The sequence below is a fragment of the Ostrinia furnacalis genome, unplaced genomic scaffold (assembly GCF_004193835.3).
Source record: "Ostrinia furnacalis isolate ACB-3 unplaced genomic scaffold, ASM419383v2 OfSCF0986, whole genome shotgun sequence".
Taxonomy (NCBI): Eukaryota; Metazoa; Arthropoda; class Insecta; order Lepidoptera; family Crambidae; genus Ostrinia; species Ostrinia furnacalis.
In genome coordinates, this window is record NW_021131225.1 from 272,143 (window position 1) to 293,598 (window position 21,456).

General features: G+C 33.5%; 1 protein-coding gene across 2 annotated transcripts in view; it reads left to right on the forward strand.

Moving 5' to 3' along the window:
- Positions 1-21,456, forward strand: part of Mct1 (Monocarboxylate transporter 1) — a 26,687-nt gene continuing 5,231 nt past the window's right edge. Inside the window, exons 1-3 of one of the 2 annotated variants that reach the window (XM_028301730.1) lie at positions 1-370; positions 7,897-8,445; positions 20,653-20,772. In XM_028301730.1, coding sequence (XP_028157531.1) covers positions 8,301-8,445; positions 20,653-20,772 — 265 coding nt within the window. In that variant the 5' untranslated portion in view covers positions 1-370; positions 7,897-8,300. The remainder of the gene's footprint in view (positions 371-7,896; positions 8,446-20,652; positions 20,773-21,456) is intronic. The other variant, XM_028301729.1, reaches the window with a different exon arrangement.

Below are 21,456 nucleotides of genomic sequence, written 5' to 3' on the forward strand. Positions count from 1 at the left end.
CTATGTTATCTGGTTATTTTTGTTGTCAGTCCGACTCCGACGACGCGTGAGGTTGGACGCGTGCCGAACTGTACTCCGTACAAACTTCGATAGAACATTGTTCCACTTACGGATTGTTTTCAAACTTTTTTATTTATCAGTGACACGACGCTGAATCCAACGTAAGTTTAGATCGTATTTCTTTTAAATTTTTCTCAGATAAAACTAAAATGTGCGTTCAAGAAAACACCGCGGGCGTCTTTTTATTTTTGGCGCGAGATCTTTGACATGCATTTTTAAAACAAAGAACTCTACACCGGTGGCATCCTTGACTGCTCTTGAATTTTGACATTGTGGTGAAAAACTCATTGTACCTACCTTCCACAAAATTGTGAGTATTCTTCTTATTTGTTGTTTCGTTTATTTACCTATGGCCTATATCATAATAAATAGTTTATAAATACTTAAATATACCTATTCTTAATTAATACTTGAATAAAATATAATAAATAGTTTGTGAACATAAGGAAATAATATCAATGTTGAAATGATTTACTTAATTTTACTTGCAAACACGTATCACATTACGATAACACTGTTGTTGCATAGTAAGTCAATTAATACTACTAGACAATGGCAGCCTATTAAATTCTCGACCTAATTGCTCCACGATTGTCGATACAAGACAAGAATGAATCGTGAACAGCAACTAAACCAATCACACTTAATATTTTATTTCGTCAATGATCGTAAAGTTTAAGTGATCATTTTCGCTATAAGCTGTCCACACGTGCGCTTGATACATGTGCCCTAGTAGGTAATATTATATCAACAGAGTCATCGATTTATTTACTTAATTGTTGCTTCGAAGGAACACCTTACCATAAAGTTGTTTTTGAAAACTGAGGAGATTACCTGGATGATTAGGAAAAATCAAAATTTTGTGGAAATATTTCTCACATAATCCTTTAACTTATGTTTTTCATCGTATCAATCATGTTTACTTTAAAATCCCAAAAAGGGGCGTAATGACAACAGATGACGTCATGATATCGGTATTTTTTGCGAATCACGATGACGTGCGCGTTTCCCTCTCGGCCAATATTTACAAAAGATTCCGTGTTGCGATGAAGCGCCGCGCCGCTGGCCCAGTTGTCGACGTCAGTCCCATACAAATCTTCATTAAGGACATTAAATGTCGCACAAAGGCTAAAGCCGTGACCTTAGATAACTGGGAACCCAAAACAAAGGCACCACAATGAGAAGTCAAAATGGTGATGTTATCAAATGACCGACTAATTTGCAAAACCTTGTTTAGTATTCACTGAAAGTTCAAAAGACCCCAAGATAAGGGAGAGTCCGCTAATTTGGACCAGTTTTTTTCAATCCCATTTTACACATAGTTTTGTTTTGTTTTTGCTAATGTCCATGGTATATAATAAAAGATACATTATTCAACTTACTATTTCATAAGTATTAATTAACATGATTGTTGTATATTTAGCACAAATCAACAAAGTACGAGTTCAGAGCTTCGGTCCAATTTAGCCAACCGGTTCGATAATTTGTACCACAGGGTTACTAAATTGGATTTCAATAAATTTCAAGCCCATAAAAAGACGATGGCAAAATATTATACGATACATTCTTAACAAATTAGGAAACGAAAAGGAACAGTGGTTAATAACATAGACAATCGATATTGTTTTACACGTTATCACGATTTTGAGTACAAGTTTTGTAATTCCAATTATCGTAACGCACACTTGTACCTAATCTACTTTGCCAGTCTTTTGCTTTCATTTATTGTTAGTCAAACATAACTACGCTATTATAACTTCAAAATATGATTTACTAAAAAAAATTTCAAAATCCTTTGGTAAAGTTCCATACAACTTGATGTGGTACAATTTAGCCGACTAGGTGATAGTGCTTTTAAAAAATCGGTAAAAAATATAGCTTATAAATACCGGAAAATGTTTCAAAAAATTGTAATCCACACTAATTTACTCTTCTAAATAATATATTAGGAACACCCTGTGATTAAATTTAACAAAATTACAAACTAAACATGTATTGTCAAAAGTTACTTGAAAACAATGAAAAAATACTTTTCAAAATAAAACACACGTGTTTGTTGTCACGGCAAAAACCACATGGCCGATATTAATTGATTTTAGTTGTGTATCGCTGAGTGTTGCAATTACAGACATTCAATAAATACTTTACGAAATATGAGGGTGGTACAATTTACCCGGCGGTACAATATACCGAACTCTCCCTATGATTTTTTCTTCACCTGTTAGATGAATTAATTGGCTTGCTTTAACCAATTACCTAACTACTGTATTAATTAATTTTAACGAAATTTCTATCGAAAGCCAACAATTGTTGTTTCATGAAAGTAACTTAAAGCCAACACTCCTTTCTTTCAATAATAATATTGTTACCTATAGCTAAATAAATTCCCAAAAGCCCTTATCAATATTTATTTCAGCTGAACTTAACTAACTTATCAATTCCAGTTATATAATCTTTGTTTACTGAAGTTTTGTTATGATAGTGGATAAGTTAAATAACCGTTAATATTTAATGTTTCATAATGTTACTTAACTTGACATATTACGAATAAAATAAGTAATACGAATAAAAACACAAATCATATTATAATTTACTTACTTTTTGCCGACTCTACACGGCTCCGCGAAATTTATAGGTATTCTCATACATATCTTAAGAATCTTTTCCAATGATAAAACGAAGCATAAGTCTATTAACGCGTGGTCATGAGTCATAAAAACGTTAATACGAGTAATATCTAGATTCTAGACCAACATATTTGTAAAACAAGTAGGAATGCGCTTAGAAGGTAATGTTGTTTGACCTTATTATAAATTATTATAAGTCACACAGCAATCACATTAATTTGCGAATACTAATTAATATCGTCAATTCTAATAAAATTAGAATGAGCATTAAAAAGTGAAAAAATGCTGGCTGCTCATACATAGTGGTTAAAACAAAAGCTTAGAAAGTCATGAATGGGTACGGGAAGAAAAGGTTAATTCGAATGAGAGCAATCCCAGTTGGATGAAAAATGCACGCTTCGGCAGACCTTCTATGTAGAGCGAATAAAGCCCCATTCAGTTTCAATTGAGTACGTGTATTTGAGCTTAATAAAATAATAAATAATTACTTTTAGCCCTACGAACGGGAACAAAATGTTTTTTACGCGTAATGAAGTTTGAGTCAATAGAATAATACAGTACTTATTATTATTCTATGATAATACTCAAAACTCAAGCTATTTACGTATCATGTAAATAAGTTGTTTGTGTAAATTTGTTGAAACATTCTTGAGAGACTTGCGTTTGAAAAACTATCAAAACAAGGCTGATGACACCATTTAATCGTATATGACTATTATTAAATAGATTTCTCTATAAGCAATCTACATAATTATTATATCGTCGCATTATTCTCTGATTATCAATTACCTTGTCCCTTTTTATGAGTCGTCATTCAGTGTAACTGACGAAAACTAGACCGTTTGAATCATCGCCCTGATGAATGCATCATGGTCAATGGAATCATTCTTCAAATTATTTATTTATTGTATACCTAAGAGGTAATTATAGTAACTTGATTTATTGCTGTGTTTATAAAGTCCTAAGGTTATCCGTATAAAGTCATTTCTGGTTTCAAATCAGTAAATACGTATACGTATGTTCCAGAAGTGTAGAGGTCATGATTGTTTGTAACTACAAGTGCGTATTTTCCGGCATGCACTCCTTATAAACCAGTAATAAATTATTTTAAACCAACCATGTTATGATTCCGAAACTTATCGTGCCAAGAAAATATATTTTTAGCAAGATAAATGAAAATCCGAGTATAAACAAAGTAGGTCATAAATACATCTTATTCTAAACAAATGGATATTGAATACTGATATCAACACGTATTTTTTAGATCATTTAAAATGTTTTTTTTTTTAAAGCGCATTTCATCATCATCATTTCAGCCATAGGAGCCATCACTGCTGAACATAGGCCTCCCCCAATGATTTTCACAATGGCCGGTTGGTGGCTGCCTGCATCTAGCGCCTTCCCGCTACCATTATGAGGTCGTCGGTCCACCTTGTGGGTGGACGTCCTACGCTGCGCTTTCCGGTATGCGCATTTATTTAATCGAAAATTATCCTATTTTCGATGAAATAAACTTGAATTGATACCTATAATTTTTGAAGCTGTCTTAAAGACGTTTTACTTACCTATATTTTTACTTCACACTAAATGTTTTAACGACCTACGGCAATAAGATAAGCTTTTATACAATCCAATACATTTGTCAAGATCCGGCACATATTATTTCAATTACATAGCCAATGATGTAAGAAACGTGCGCAGGAGTGGATCGGACGCTCCGACCCCTTATCGCGCCGATAACTCGCGATAGGGGCTCGGTCAAGCGTGTCATGTAACAAGTCGGGATATCATGTCATCATATCGTTACTTAATAGAGACTATGTTTTTTTTTCCATTACATATCGAAATGATTACTATAGGAAATTAACCAGTACATATTCTGGAATTGAGTTGTTTCTTTGTATTTGATCTGACACTTACATCCAAAAAAAATTAGGACCATAATTTTTTCATGTTAAAAATAATAATATTAATTAAATATTGAGAGTTATTCCCCTGGAAAAAGTGTTTTTTAACAAGCATTACAAATCCTGTAATGTTATATCAATTTATTATTAGTATGAAAATTATTATAGATTAGGTACATACCTTCACGTGGTAGGTTGGAAATAATAAATTTTAGAACCAAAAAAATTTATTGTCTATTGATATCTATTGATTGAAATGTCACTAACATTTTTTGTCATCGCCACCTCTTGCTCGTTTTTAGTTTATTACAGGACACATCCATCACCCCTTACATCCCGTAAATCCTTTGGGAAAAGAGTAGCGTTATATGAGATAACGATATTTTAGACTCACTATAAGAATATTTTTATTGGCAGCTTGTCGGAGCTCCTTTTCACAAAAAGGTGAAAAACTCACGCTTACAGCAAAGTTAGCAAGTTTGTGTAATATTTAATTAACTACGTTGCCTCTAGCTTAATTGATACAAGCAAAAAACTAAGTAAGGCTTTTCATCAGACACGTACAATTTAATCTGTAACAGTTTTTAAAAACTATAATGTGATTTTAAGAAACCCAGAATAGTGTAAAAATAGATCTGAAATCTGTAAGATAGTAAGTAAAGAAACCTTATGTTAGAGACACAAATATATTTGACATTATTTTTCAAACCTCTTAAAAGTTAGAGATAGTAAAGGAAGCATTTGAGACTGCTGAAATATCCTATTCCAATTCCGATTTTTAGTCACGTAAGCAGTGAATGCAATATAGGGCTTTTGTGTGGAATTTCAATAAAGCTTCTATTTGTTTTGATGAGAATGACGTCAAAATTCCCAGAACTTTTAATAAACGTGCTTATTTTTATCTCGTTTTATATACTCAGTAATATTCTGTCGCAATCAGTATGTAATCGATAATCGTGCTACTATCACGTCGATAAAAAATAGCCAGCCATTAATACAGATTATTATGACATTATTAATGTTCATATCTCGTTATTACATGATTGATTTCGCTTCAGTGAAAATGAGGCTTTCTATGTTTTAGTTAGTAGTTAACACTACGATAGTTCTAGTATATTTTTATAAGATTTTTATCAATTTAAACATTGATAAGTCTACGAGTATAATAATAAAGAACAGCTTGATGATGTTAATGTTAAGCTGTTTCTAATGAAGAAAAACTTTTAATTGTTTCATTAAGTTTTTGTTTAGAGAGTTCAGATGGGTATGTGACAAGCTACAAAATTAAATGTCCATGAAAACTACTCGTGGCTCATGCATTTTGCTCACAATCCTTCGTAGCGTACATTATAGATTACATTTTCTATAATTTATTATTTTTAGGTATTGATTAGTGTTCGACGCTGTTTATTTTGTCCTCGCCATAAATAGCGTGTCGAGACTAACGAGGTCTAACACCTTTAGGCTTCTTTTTTTAGCAATTTAAAAACCACAAATCTGTACGAACAAAATGAAGCTAGATTAATATCCTCATCACAACAAGCCACTCAGCATTCACTGGGTTATACGAAAAAGTGATCGAAATTAGACCTTCCAAATACGTGACACCAGGCAAAGGCGGCGGACATTTTAATAACGTTATTTATATTCCATACTTATTGCCATAAAATATTATTTTAAATTAGCCTTTGTCCGCGGTTTTTTTCCCTGTGGCATTAATAAATTAATCTATCTAAACCGTCAAAACTATAGATTTACATAATTTTAAACCTCTTTGTAGTTTTTAGGCCCGATTCGACCAAACTTTTATCCGAGAATAACTCCTGGTATAACTGGCACATTGACAGTTTCATTATGGGAAATAATTATGTCAAAATGATTTTATTATGAGATGTTTATTCTGAGATTAATATTTACTCTTGTTTGGTCGAATCCACCTTACTACTTTACTTTAACCTTTAAGATGTCATGTTTTATTACAAAGTAGGTAATTTAATTTGTATTCAAAGGAGAAGCTACGAGTACCTTATTGAAATACCAATTATTATAATCAACATAAACAACTAGTTACTAAGTAAATAAGATTGAGTACTTATCGTAACAGTTCGTTAATCTATGCCTAATCTATGCAAATTATTTAACTCGCTATCCCAATACTGGGTGAAGGCCTACTAGGCATCCAATCATTAGTAATTGAACCAAATGCTTGGATTAAATACAGTTAGACCGCAAAACTAAGTATTAAGTAGAAAATTATCAAGTTTAAAATAAAATTTTAGTTTAGTGAAATCCGCTTTAAATGAAATAAGATCACATGTTTCTTAGACAGTTTATTTTGCAAAATATTTTAGCTTAAATTCAGTAAACCACTAAATTTAGCTTTTCCCAACGCTGCAGCGTTGTTGGGAAACTAATATCGGAATATTAAACATTCTTGGATCTTCCAACGTCTTCCTGCAATCTAACTTTCATACGTGACGTTCATTCTATTGTATTTTGAGATAAAACTGCTAAAGTATTTTGAACCCAACCACCATCATATAAAGCTAGATAACCAAAAATGTTCTAAATTAAGAACATTTATGATATTCTAAGCAATATTATGGTATTACCAGCTCCATTTAGGTATCTTATAACACAGATAACCCAAAAAATCTATTGAATAGTTATCGGGAAATCACTTGTCTAGCTAGCAACCCAGATATCGACGTTTAGATATTGATATACTCTACAAATACTGATATAGCCTACGTTGTAGGGTTCGGTTGTTTCTAAAGGATTATCAATCAATTAGTTTCTTTTTGGGTCGCGAGAAACATAACATAAATATTCATAATTGGGTTAGGGACAATAGGTCGTGAGTGCCATTCCGAATATTTTTTGCAATAAACGAACCGATTAGAATGTCATAAATTGGTTCGTGGGTTTCGTAGTAACGGCCCATGAATAGTTAATGCTGCTCTTAGGGACGTCTGTTACAATCTCTTTATTGAGTTAGGTTTAACGTAACATTCTCACAATAATCACTGGTCTCTTGACACCTACTTCTACCTTTTCAAAAATCTAATAGTTTTCCATGACTTTTCGGACTACGCAACCACTTAAATGTACTTGAAAATATCAAATGTATAATAACATTTCAGATAACTTGCTGTCATGATCTTTTAGTTAAATGACATTATTTTTATATCTCGTTTGTGATAAAGATATACTTAAATAAAAATGTATATTTTTATCTGCCGTATCGTGTCAACAATGACTTGTTTTTCCAATGTCTTTTATCTGAACATCTCTTGTTTCAGACGAGGAAAGCCGCCAAAAGAAAACATGTCTCGCATCCACTGGACGACATTAGCATACCAGCCCGTCCTAAACCGCAGATAGGCCCCGGAATAATGTACTACAATAATAGATAATACCTATAGAATCTAGCTGCTTTACATACAACGCGCTTCCATAATATTCCAAACATCGGTTCCTCCAGATTTTAAAAAGATTAAATATTTTTAATAATCTAATTTTAATATTGACGAAAGCTTTAAACGCATAGTAATAATAATCAATAACAATCATATCTGAACGACAATACGAGTATATTAATCAGATCACTAGTTAAAACTGAATTTTAAAAGCGCTTTAAGAATCATATCAAAATCAGCTGCCTTATAAAGTGACAAATTAGTGACTAGTGCCAAACGTTCGAGAAATGTCGCACGGAGGAGTGAAGAGCGCGAAGAATGGGAACGGGACAGCGGCGCAGGAGTCGCCGCGCTACGAAAGCCCGCCGCCGCCACCTGATGGAGGCTGGGGGTGGATGGTCGTCTTCGCTTCATTCATGATCCACATAGTCAGTGAGTATTTCTTTGATTAATTAATTATTAAGTCAAACGCAATCTCTAACCAAATGTTATGTGATGCAGTTTAAAAAATCCATGATACCTACTATAGACGACTCTACATAACAAAGTTAAAGTAAGTTTCAATTTCAAAAAAGTTAGTTTTTCAGTTCCAACTCAATGTTTGCGCTACCTAGTTTCTAAAACGAGGGACTATGTACATACTCGTATACTCTTACATAATGATGTTGTTGTTATGAGTAGTTAGTGGGAGGCTCTACAACTCGTGAGTTTAATCAACTCCGACTCCTAACTCAATATTAGTTGTAATCACGTAACCTAATAAACTAGAGGTTTCTGCTCCCACATAAATAAAAATAAAGATATCTGACAGCAAATATTGCAGAAAGTTATGGTTACTTTATCTTAAAGCTAACATTTCACTTGTCAGTGCAATCTTATCGCTGTATCAATCTCGTGACTTTCAGCATTTACCTCAATGCTTGGTTTGGCTGGAGATCCTATTACGATTCTATACATAATTCAACTTCTTTGCTTCTCGGTAACACATAATACTATTATGTAAAAATGGGAACAATTGTTAGGGTTTAGGCAAACAGTGCTGGCTGCGGGACCTCTATTTGCAAAGTTAACATTGCTCGGGTACGATTGATGTTCAATTACAGCGGTAGATTGAGGTCGGTTTGAGAACTGAAAACATTAAATACTTTTTCATTACCTAACCTTAATGTTTGTAATCAATTGGGTCGTAACGAGACACTTTTTACTTTTTTGATAATGAGACTTATCTAAAGCTTAGATAGGTACCTATCATATTAAATTATAAAGACACGGCTTACACATTTATGACTGAGTTACATTATACAGGGTGTTTGGCGCATCGTGTGCCAAAATGATTTGGCGGATAGAATGGGCCATTTCCTATATTTTCAGCCCCCATAACACGTTCCATGTCAGGCGGCTACTTTTATATTAAGTTATTTAGTAATATCACCAAAATACCCGAATTGCATCATTTAATTTCGATTTAAAAAAAAACTACTAAGCGTAGCCTCAAAGTAAATATTTTGTTTTGACGTGCATTGATATAGGGTTGCATCAAATCTAAATTTACTGGCAAATATCATCTAGTTTTTTTTTAATTCAGCTTTGAACTTTTCCGAAAAGTAAAAAATGGACTGAACATTTAAGTTTACATGGCTATAAAATTTTTTTTAAAAGAGATAGCGATCTTCGGATTTTATCAAAACTTCTCTAGTCTATCCCCATTCAAACGGTATACTAATCTTGTTNTCAGCCTTATTGCGTTCCTGCGATTAGATCTAGGTATTTCCTCGAGCCTCGAAAGAAATGATAACGATGAAACACATTATTTACCACTATTTAGGTCGATTTAGGTAAAAATAGGATTTAAGATACCGCGCAAGCACTCTCAAATTTAACAGCTGCTTAAGACGATTTGACAGTTGTTTGACTAATGCTTAGCGTTGAATGGCGTTTCAGTATGCGAAAATTCATTTAAGTGGCATTTGAGTGCAACTTAATTTGAGAGGTGCTTAAAAATTGAGAACTGCTCAGATATTGTTTTGAGTATGCGAAATGTAAGTTTAGGAGCTGCTTAACTATTTGAGAAGCCGTCAAATATTTAAATGGCGTTTCAGTATTCGGCCGTAAGCCTTTTAATCTTGGTAGTACTTTCATGATAAAACCGATGTTATACACGACTAGTGGAATTCTGCTTAGTTTTTCGCTTCGCCTCAACAATCGGCGACGCCACACACAAAGTTATCTGTCGTACTTAGATACACCAACCCTACCCTTTTTGCAGACGAACTTTTTAACGTAATGAGTTTTTAGTTCGTGAAATAAAACTACAACTAAATCGCATCGTTCTTTGCAGATACAGAATACCTAAAGCACTTAACAACCCGAAGTTGAATCTAAAATACTTTTAACTACTCAAAATGAAGTTGCATTTTATAATTGTCTGTCTCTATTGCAAACTAAATATTGAAATATTCAACAAACAATTCCTACTTAATTCTTGTTGTAAATACTTAGTAGCAGTTTGCTCTATCACAAGTGTGTACATAATTTAGTGCCGCTCTTAATGAAGTTTAAACAGTTTTATCAACTAAATGATAAAGTAGACCGAGTGCATCCATATATCATTAAACATTCAATGTCCACGTGAACTACAATACCCAGTGAACTATAAAAGACCCGTTTGATGTCAAGAAAACTATTTTCTCGATAAAATATTAACTTAATTTCCAGCTGGCTAGCTAAGGGTCTCCCCAGTTGTCGAGTCATCTCACCTTGTTATAAAGACGCTGAAGATGTGACAGGACATGTATGGCTTAAACACAAGCAAATAATTGCGACTATATTATTTTTATTTTATCTTTTGAACTGTAACAACTAAGATCATATTGTGATCTCTTGGGACAATCGAACTAACTTTGAATCAGACACTTCTGAAAGCCGAAATCATATTTATTTTCTATTTTCAGCTCATCAATTGTTTATTCGTTATCAGGCTAACTTCTAGAAAAATACATCTGTATCATTCTGGCGGAAAATAACTTGCGCATATTTACAAAACAAGTGCTTAAACTATCAACTTGGGAACGTATGCCACGATAAATTACGAGGTTACATTACAACAAAGAACGCAATAAATAGCGGTCACGTGACAGACCCTACAATTAAGTCCAGTCTCGCTGTAAAGCTCTATCTCGAGAATAACATTAAGTATTCATTTCTTTATAATATCTTTTATGCAAATCACTAATACAAATGATTTAGAGGATAATAAATCTTAATTTAATATTGGTTCTAAGTAGGTACCTCATCAGCTTTGGACACCTTTTGAAAGTAATTTCCAATAACATGTCTGTTTGATTATTACCTGACCAAATTAATATGCCATTAGTATTTTAGTTTATCCTCAATTTCCCGCACTAATGAATGTGGCCCTATTCGTCAACCCCCGGCCTTTCAGACCCGATTCTATCTTGGGATGAGCGACAAATATTTATGTGGACCATTTATTTAACCCTCTTTAACCGTTTTCGCTGAAGCACCGCCCAAAATCTCTGGTTACTGAAGCCATTCGGAATGATATGGGTACAAAGGTACAGATCTATGAAAGCAGCGTTTTATATTTATATTAATTTGTTATAATGAATCGTTTGGTTGATACGAATAATGAAGTAAGCAGTTATCATATGTTACTTTGTTGTTCAAACATGAAATTAATTAGGTATACCTAATAAATTTTATGCACCGTTTTATAGGGCTTGAATTAATGTTATCTATTTACTGCCAACCCTATATGTACTAAAGTAAATTAATATTTCATCTTTGCTTTCAATTTAATGACGTAACAATATTGATGCAAATATTGGTTCTAAAAACCTGATAAATAAATAATTTGGTGAAATTACTCGAAGCCCTTCGATACTTCGAATACAAAGACCCAAAAATCAAATAAGCCTCAAGAGCTTTTACAAATTTATAACTTCAAACGTAAAAGGGATTTTAATGGATTGTACTTGAGGGATGTTTCACTTTGTTGATAATGTTTGATTCGAAGTACCTATCTAGAGATCTTTGAGTCACAATACAATTGTTACTCAAGCAATGCGATTAGATGAGTTACCATCGAAATTCAATTGTTTGGCCTTAAAATATTTGACTCCGACAAAATGCATAGATTTTATGAATAGCCAAATAAATACAGGATATAATTCTGTCAATTTCGTCAATATTTACGTCGTCGTATTTCTTGAGTTAGAGTAGGCGCACACCGTTGATTTATTCGTCGGCCGATAGTTTAGTCGGGCAGTTGATCAGTATGGGCATGTATGGGAGTGCGCACACTACGCCGATTCGATTTGGCCGATTCTTCATACAATTTGAAATCGGGCACAACTATCGGCCAACTAAAAATCAACGGTGTGCGCCTACTCTTACTTAATATGAGATAGGTACGCATTTATCCTATAGCAATAGTGACATTTGACTATTATGAATAGGAAATTTAAACTGATTGGTGACGGATTGTATTCTTTCAGAAAGCTATCAAGTGTAGCACGTTTCAAATTTCCTATCTACACAATCTATGCGAAGTCGAAACGTAGCGTGCCGCGAGTCATTTCGCCTCGCGATCGCGTGACCGTTTCACGGTACATTACTCGGCCTTTCCGAAACGCATACGTTCAGATACATCCTTCTGTTCTCGTGTCAAATGGCACGGGCTGATTGGATAATCAACACCGGTCCTGTGCAGTTTTCCGAGAACAACAGATTTGGAGACGTTCTAGCCAACTGTCACGCAAGGATCTGCGTCATTTTTACTTTTTCACGATAAATCTTTTTTTCCTATTGTCTTTTCTTCATATACGATAGATATTACGATAGTTACAAAGTAAAAGAACCTTTTCACAATAACTCTTTTTATTTGTCATTTCTATGAAAGACGAGAGTTACAAAGAAAGAGCGTAGTTCAAAGCACACCTTCTTTTAGTTTCTGAAAGTTTTTACCTGCATATATTTATAGACTGTGACATATCAAATCCTTTCCTCCTCACCCGAATTATGAAAAGCCGATAAGTTCTAGACGATTTTATCTATAAAGAACAATAATCAACCAAATGTGCTACTTTATTAAGCCTTCAACTGTCGTCATATACGTAATCGACTTAAGAGCATGTCAAGTAACCGTTGCGACTGACAGCTCAATGAGCTAAATCTCATGTTATCCTGCTGACAAGTACTTATAGAGTTACATGACTGTCATGTCACCGATAATGCCTCTATTATGTTCAGCCTGTAATATTATTAGCTGCCGAGTTTATTGAAGCAAACAATAAAAAACAATGGGTTGAATATGAAATACATAATATACCTACTTAGTAATGTCTTGTAAAAGTATGTACACATAGATAGATATTCTTGAACCTATTTCCTTCAAAACAAACAAAGTTCCTAAAAATGTAGCAGATTAAGTATTTCAGAAATTTCTGATACAACCCTAAAATTATTACGTTGGTATTCTCGCACGAGTACTTTATATTCTAAGTTCCCAAAGGATGTAATAAAACCTTTATTTACATAACAAGATTTACGTAGATAAAGCCTAAGTACAGTAATACCATATACGAGTATTTACTCGAATTAGCGGATAATAGCCGTCGTAAAACATGACTAGGTGCGATGTCATAACACGATTTGATAATCTTTACGGCTTTCATCGTGATTGCCACCGCGATGATTAAACATAAACAATAACAGTAGCGGGACTATTAGGCAGTCAAAATGACTAAATGTTACTTTGCCGCTGTCGGTTTTTAGGTGACTTGTTTTTTAACTTTGATTAATAATTGAGCTTTCGTAAACAAATTATATATTGTTTTAAACTTAGTCTCGTCAGTAATAATAATGATAATTTCGTAAACAAAAGTTATTAGACCCTATTGTAACGGAAAATCAAAGTTAAATTCAGTTAGCAAAACAATTACTTTTAATAGTATCTATGTTTACACCCACACTAATCACTCAGTATGAAACAATGAAATAAAACCATATTATGACTCCGTACTAAAATAGAAAAACACGAGTCTCAACGCAACATTTTTTTATTGAATTTGAACACGAAAGCTTAAAATCTTATTATTATGAATCCGTATCCTAAATCTTTGCTACGAAATATTTTGACTACGTCGTAGTCGTCAAAATACTGTTCGATTCGTAAAAATATACATGTCACCCTACCGCTTCATGTGTGAATACGGTTAAATGTCAGCAACCTATCTTTTCACCCTTAAATGTTTCCGACTGTATTCCTTTGTCTCTTTGGAAACGAAGGAAGTAATTTATCACCAATACGATACATACAGAGTGTTACTCATACACATTCAAAAACAAATGCCTACTGCTGCTCTGAGGGCAGCCTACATTATGTAAAACAAGAGATGACTAACTCCTTCGATTATAATAAAATAGAAGTGTGTCAATTAGCTTGATAGAAGAACGTTATGAACAGAATTCAATAATAATAAACTGGCAGTTCAAATAGTTGTAAATATTGTTTACATAGATCCTCAAATGTATTAAACAGACAAACGTACTTAGTTGTTTATTGCACCATCACGTCGAATCGTTCATGCCCATTCGACCATAAGAATGTAGTGTTTACTTTCTTTATAGCATCTGGAACAAGATTGTAATAAAATAAATTAAATACCTACGTAATTCTGAGATACGAACATTGTGGATATATTATAACTTCGAAAAATACTTTACGATTCTCCNACTTGTAGGTGAATAAAATTGTAGGTACGTAGTGCTGTGCGAGCTGAATTCCACTGTATCGCGTCGTAGCAAGACTCGCATTTATTTAAATCGTCTTGCGGAGTAATCCTTCTGTACCTGTACTATTACTTATTCTGTGGTACCGGATTATTTTTTCTCGTGAAAAGTAATGTAATAAGTAGGACGTAACTTGATAACAAAAAGTTTTGAGTGGTACAATTAATATAATACGTAGCCAAAATTAAATACACAAGCATTGTTAATACTGAAAATTGGTAACATTGTTCTCATGGGACAACGTGAAATTAATTTTAACTTCATAAAGGTTTAAAATGTTTATAATGTAGAGATGAATTGCCAAACAAACAGCATTACAAAATATACAAATTTCACTCCCTTTGAAGACCCATTCGGATTCTAAGCATAATTTAATTTAATCAGACGGGTAAAAGTTTCTTCCAAAAGACCTCGACAATACAGAAAGTCTGCGAAATGAAAACATTTTCTGTTTCTTAATAACAATAAAGACAAGTTAGTTCAATTACTTCGTTTGTTCTCGATTTATAGCTAAACAAAATGAAATCGTCTGATCTAATATATCTTGGTAATTGAATACACTAAAAAAACTAAACCTTTTCTTTTGAAAATTCTACGGTATAAGTATTGCTCTAAAATCTAGATAACCTTTTCTGAGATAAAAGTATTAATTTTTGTAAGTTTTGACATTTGATTACTGTGTGAGACTATCACAAGAAGAGTTTAAAGATGCTACACTCTTTCTAAGCTAAAAACGAATTCATGTTAATTAACTTTGTACCAGTTAACTAGAGATCTAAAAGTAAAAATACCTACGTTCAAAAGATGCACTTCACATGACCGACAATAACTTGTCCATGCGTGCTCGGGCGCGACAATAATTATTAAGTATGAGTCAATTATTTCTTATCACTGCACTATACTTAGACATTGGCTGATGAACCCGGAGGGCAGATGCAGTCAGAATAACCTCTAGTTAATACTACTTATACTTACATAATATTTTCTTATATCTTCAGTTGCCCGCTCTATTTTCTCTCTGATACAGTAGGCTAGATGACAAAATTTCAATTATTTGTCCGTCAGGCAGATAATTAGAAAATATTACACTCATATTTTTTATTTTTTTTCATAATTAAGTAGGTAATAACAGTGCTACATCGAGTTGAAATGGCGCGATACGTCACGCTTGAGTAGAATTTTTACTCAAAAGTGACGTCACACGACATTTCAACTCAATATAATACTGTAATTATTCGATTATGGAAAAAAATAAAAAATATGAGTCTAATATTTTCTAATTATCTGTCTGACGGACTAAATAGAATTTCGATTTCATTACCCAGTCATCATCCCTATTCGTTGAGAGTGTGTTTATAATGTTAGTCCTCCCATTCCCTATGTCCACTAGACAACATTACATGCGATCAGAATGCATAGAGAAATTCTAATACAGCTTCAGTCTTCTGGTACTCATATTACCTACTCCTGAAAATTGTGTCCGACATTTCTGAAATTATCATTAATTACTTCATTATTCATTCAAACGTCGATTAAGCTGGGAAGTGCTTTAATATTACAGAATGCTACAAAATGATTAAGTAATAATACTATCGTACAATACTTATTACAAAGATTGTCGGTACTACACGTAGTACTACCACAGAATAATAATAAATACTACGTATACTTAAACTCGTACAAGTCATAGTTTAGATTCACATAACCACATTAGCACATGGCTCATATTTAAATAAATATTGTAGTTTGTCTGATAAGAAGTCTTATCACTGCTTGCGAAATATACTGCGCCAAAACGATACTATTTAGTTTACAAACTAAATGTACTGTTTGTACAAACCATAGGTACACGAGAGCTATAAAATCCGGGTTACCTTAAAAAGTCGTAACATTTTGATAGACAACTTGAAATATAATGTCCAGAAAGTAAGATAAGAAACAGTCTCCTAACCTATTTAATCAGACTGAACATGATAGGTATATGATTATTTCAAAGACATAGCGAGATGTCCTTTATATAGGTACCTATTTTGATGTGACCTAAATTCATTTACTCTTAACTAAAGGCTACGTGATATTTATCTAAAACTGATAAGGTTGACAAATATATCGCGGGCAATACAAATTTTATCAATCTGAACTGATTAATATCAATATGATAGTGTTCTAAGTACCCGTAAATAATTTTCTCTTGTTTCAAATATTGGACTAGCAACATGATAAAGTTCGGATATGACGCATCGTTTGCATGATTTGTCATTGTGTCGTTGAACAAACGGTCAATAGTGTGAGAATTACGAAGTCAAACTGTGAAAAGCCTTTTTTTCTACATCTATATAAATAAAAATGAATTGCTGTTCGTTAGTCTGATTAAAACTCGAGAACGGCTGGGCCGATTGAGCTGATTTTGGTTTTAAAATGTTTGTCGTAGTCCAGGGTAGGTCTAAACGGTGAGTAAATAAGGAAAAAATACGATGGCTTATTTATTGCCTTTAAGGCGGAACAGAGTTCGCCGGGTCAGCTAGTTTTAAATAAAAAAGAAAGTGTAAAAACCATAGTCGTCATCCTTGATTGTTTTATTATCTGTGGAAGCTAAACTGTTTGTCTATGGTGTATCAAAATGGCCGACTCCAGTGATGTTCAATCAGGATTTTATTTTCTTTGTTTACCATAAAAATAGATTATTCAATTTATTTACGTTTATGTGACAAAATAACTGACCGTGCGTGGAGTTAAAAATGCAGGGCCTATATTTATTTATTTATATACTATTTTTTACTTGATCAGTCATCTCAGCATCACTTGCTGCTTCCTTCAAAACAATTTTTAATGCCTAGACTTAAAAACCCTAACCAAGTCATAGATAAAATATACCCACGTCTAGTCTTACCTGAAAATAACTACCTTCGAATACATACTGGCCACTTTTAATGTTCCCCACAAGAAATGTGTAAATGAATTTAAAAATTATGTTTTAAGGCGGCCTTGATGATAAGTAAATTCTTTCATTAAAAAGTAGTAGGTATACCTACTCGTATGTCTCCTTCGTATTGAACGCCACCCGCTACTTCAGCCAAACCGCGTATTTTAATAAGTAATGATTGATTAATGGATAATTACTATTTATCTCCGCTTGTACGTTGACTTGTAATCAGCAAACACGCTAATTATCTGATTTGCGGAGTATCTTTATATTATCGAGTTCAGACCTTTAATAATTACACGATAAGCTATCAGAGTAGGATTTCCTACTACTTACATACACTACTGAATTAGTGTTACATTGATTATAATCATTAACCCAAAGGCTTTATAAATCGGGGCAATTTTCTTCAGCTAAATATTATGTACATACATTTTAAACAAAGCAACGTTATTCCTTTTTAAAACTTACCTAAGTTACATGATTAATTATTTGTATGAAGTGGCAAACTAATTTTAATCAGAGGAAAATGAATAGCATTTTTCTCTGATTAAAATTAATTTGCTACTTCGTTATTTGAAACGTCCATGAAGTCTGAATACGAATCATAAATATTACCTAGCTTTGTAGTCTCCAGGGTATTTTTGACGCCGTCCTTCACACGCGGTATAGGACACAGCAGTCGTAGAGACGAATTTAATGAAAGCTCACGCATCGAAATCTTGGACGAATTATCATCCAAGATCGAAATCTGTCAATACCACAACGATATTTTCCAAAAAATTGTTGTTAGATTTCATCATCATACTTCTATAGGTAAATAATACAGCAATTGATTGCTTACAAAGCTTTCAATCACGATTCACGCACGATACGAATTCGATTGGAAATTACTGCATTAGAGTTTGTTTGTCGTCGTAGCGTATCTTTTACCTTGCATGACAACAGGCCGTAATTTTCGTGGCTTGGTATTAGACATGAACAAGGATATTGTCCAAGTACAAATTATTACTGTCTACTAACTGTTTGCAGTACAATATTTAGGTTGGTTAACAAAATCGATGAAAGAAATTCATTGATCGCCCACATTGGTAAATATTATACCAACTTACTCGTAGATGACCGATTTCTGTTGGGTACAAAATGTTGCTTGATGGAAACTTGAAGGTTAATTAAACTCAAAGAAAGTTGTGAACATATAAACATTTAATATCTATATACAGTGTGAGTCACGTTAAAGTGTACATATGAAAATAGATGAAACTAGACCTATTTTTATCGACAAAAAAGAGGTCAAAATTTTTTTGAGATTTTTTTTTAATTTTTTATAGAATTTTTTTTCTTCCAATTACTTATTGTAAAGAAAACGTAATAACTTTTAAACTAAGCGGNTCATTCATAAAACTGAATTGATAATTGATTATGCTATATACATAATAATATGTTGTGTACTCGCACTCTACATGACTTGTGGTGAAATCTCTGAAAAAATAATGACATTTAAAATAATACCTGAAAATGAAACTATTTTCATTTGCTATTGAGCACAAAAATGTATATGATTTCTATTTACAAATGGACCCAAAAACTACTAGTTTGATTGTCACAACAACCCCGGTTACTAACTCTGATCACGTGGCTCGGGCTTTCTATTATTAAACAAATTCTCGGCCGCCGATAAAATTACGACGATCACGGTATACCCACGTGCCTGTCACGTTCAGTATCGGTGCTGACTCGGAAATAAATTTTATTCAATCCCTTTTTCTTCCTAAAGACATAAAGGTCTCAATAAAGTACCTCAATTTCCTCCTCAATTGGTTGGATACTTGGCAAGATCATTTTGTTACTTAGTTGAACATAAACACATCATAATGGTACATCTAATCTTCTTTTAATAGCAGCACGTTTAATATTGGGGTTGGTGATCTTTCCATATTGATTTCATATCATTACGCCATGGCACCAAGCACCAATATTTACGATGGAAAAAGGAAATAAATACGTAGGTAACTAAAACTCAATACCAATTTATCAACATCAAGCCATCACGATCGTAATATTCCACCATGAGTATCATAAAACACGATGTTTTATTTGGCAATGTTTCAAAGCATCAATGTCCAGCGGGGTCATAATGACGATGCTACATAGAGTCACATATTTGCTCGTATAAAAGTTCAGCTTTAGATAAGTTGCTGGAACATCATTAAGTGCGTTTCACGTGTCACAAATAAGTGCCTACTTAATAGAATAGTAAGGGAAGCGCCTTTGATGTCATCAGGTTCCGTCGCCGGCGAAGCTTTTGTTCAACGAGTGTGTTCTCGAGTTCGTATCGATACTCCCGACACCTGTACCTCTAGTACGAAAAACTTTCGAGTTCGTTTCGTTGCGTATTCAAAGTGTCATCGAAAAATTTTGTATGAAAAATTAAACAGCGCCCCCTAGGGCGGCTATAATATAGGGGGCGCTGTTTAATTTTTCATACAAAATTTTTCGATGACACTTTGAATACGCAACGAAACGAACTCGAAAGTTTTTCCTACTAGAGGTACTGTACGCCACGCCACCGTCACTCTAACCTACTTCGTTACATAATGCCACATTACACCCGATAACGGCTCGTGATCAATGCCTGGGATTTGCTTACGCCTCGCATGATTAATTTTTAATCTGGATCAGCCGTCCTTTGTTACAAACACATGTTTCAAATGTTCGAAAATTATTCAGCTAAACGTGTAGGTTCTGTTTAATTTTGCAATAATAATAAACGTTTGCACATGCGAGTCGTCGATAGTAAACTCGTTTAATCATGCATATTATACCTCTGTTTAGATATAACAACATATGCTAATTGTAATGTACAAGCCATCATTTTGACAAGTGTCTGTTTTCCATTCCAGCCGATGGCCTGACCTATTCGTTCGGAATATTCTATGCGGAGTTCCTGACCTACTTCGAGGAGGGAAAAGGCAAGACCGCTTTAATCGTCTCCATCCTCGTGGGGGTCACCCTTAGCGCAGGTAATTACTTTAATATGCAAATCGTATTATTCTCCTTAAAGAAATAAGCATGCATTCCAGTATTTCCAACAGTCGTTTCAAAAATTAGGTACTAAAATAAGCTAACAGCATTTCGCTGAAATAAACACCAGGAGAGGAATTACAAAGTCTATATAAGTAAATTGTTCACTTATGGAAATAGGCGTTCTCTTACAATATTGTGAGTATCGTGATCAATTAAGATTATGATAATACGATCCTCCAAAAAGTACAACCAAGTCACTGAAAATTCGAAAGTATTTTCCTGTACCAGTGTTTTTCTTTTCGACCTCGCGGGTTGTTTTTCCCATTAAAATAAATTTATCATCGTGTCCGCCCACTGATCGGTAAACAAGTCTTTATTCCCTTTCTGACCTATAAACAAATTATTCCATTAAACCATAGACGATGTGAGAAAAAGCGGTTCTGCATTGAATAAAGTTTCATTCGTATTTTTCAAAAGTACAGAGTTTGAAAAGTAAATAAGCTAAACAATAATTTTAAACTCTGTTTATTAGGATACGTAGGTACACTGTTGTGAATCGAGACTAAGTTTCAGACTCTCAAAGCATTGTTATTTTACTTTCCCTGTTCTTTCTTCTTTGTTGACTTATTAGATTTATGTAAAGCAAGCATAACAAAACTTTGCAAAGTTGCATATTTCTT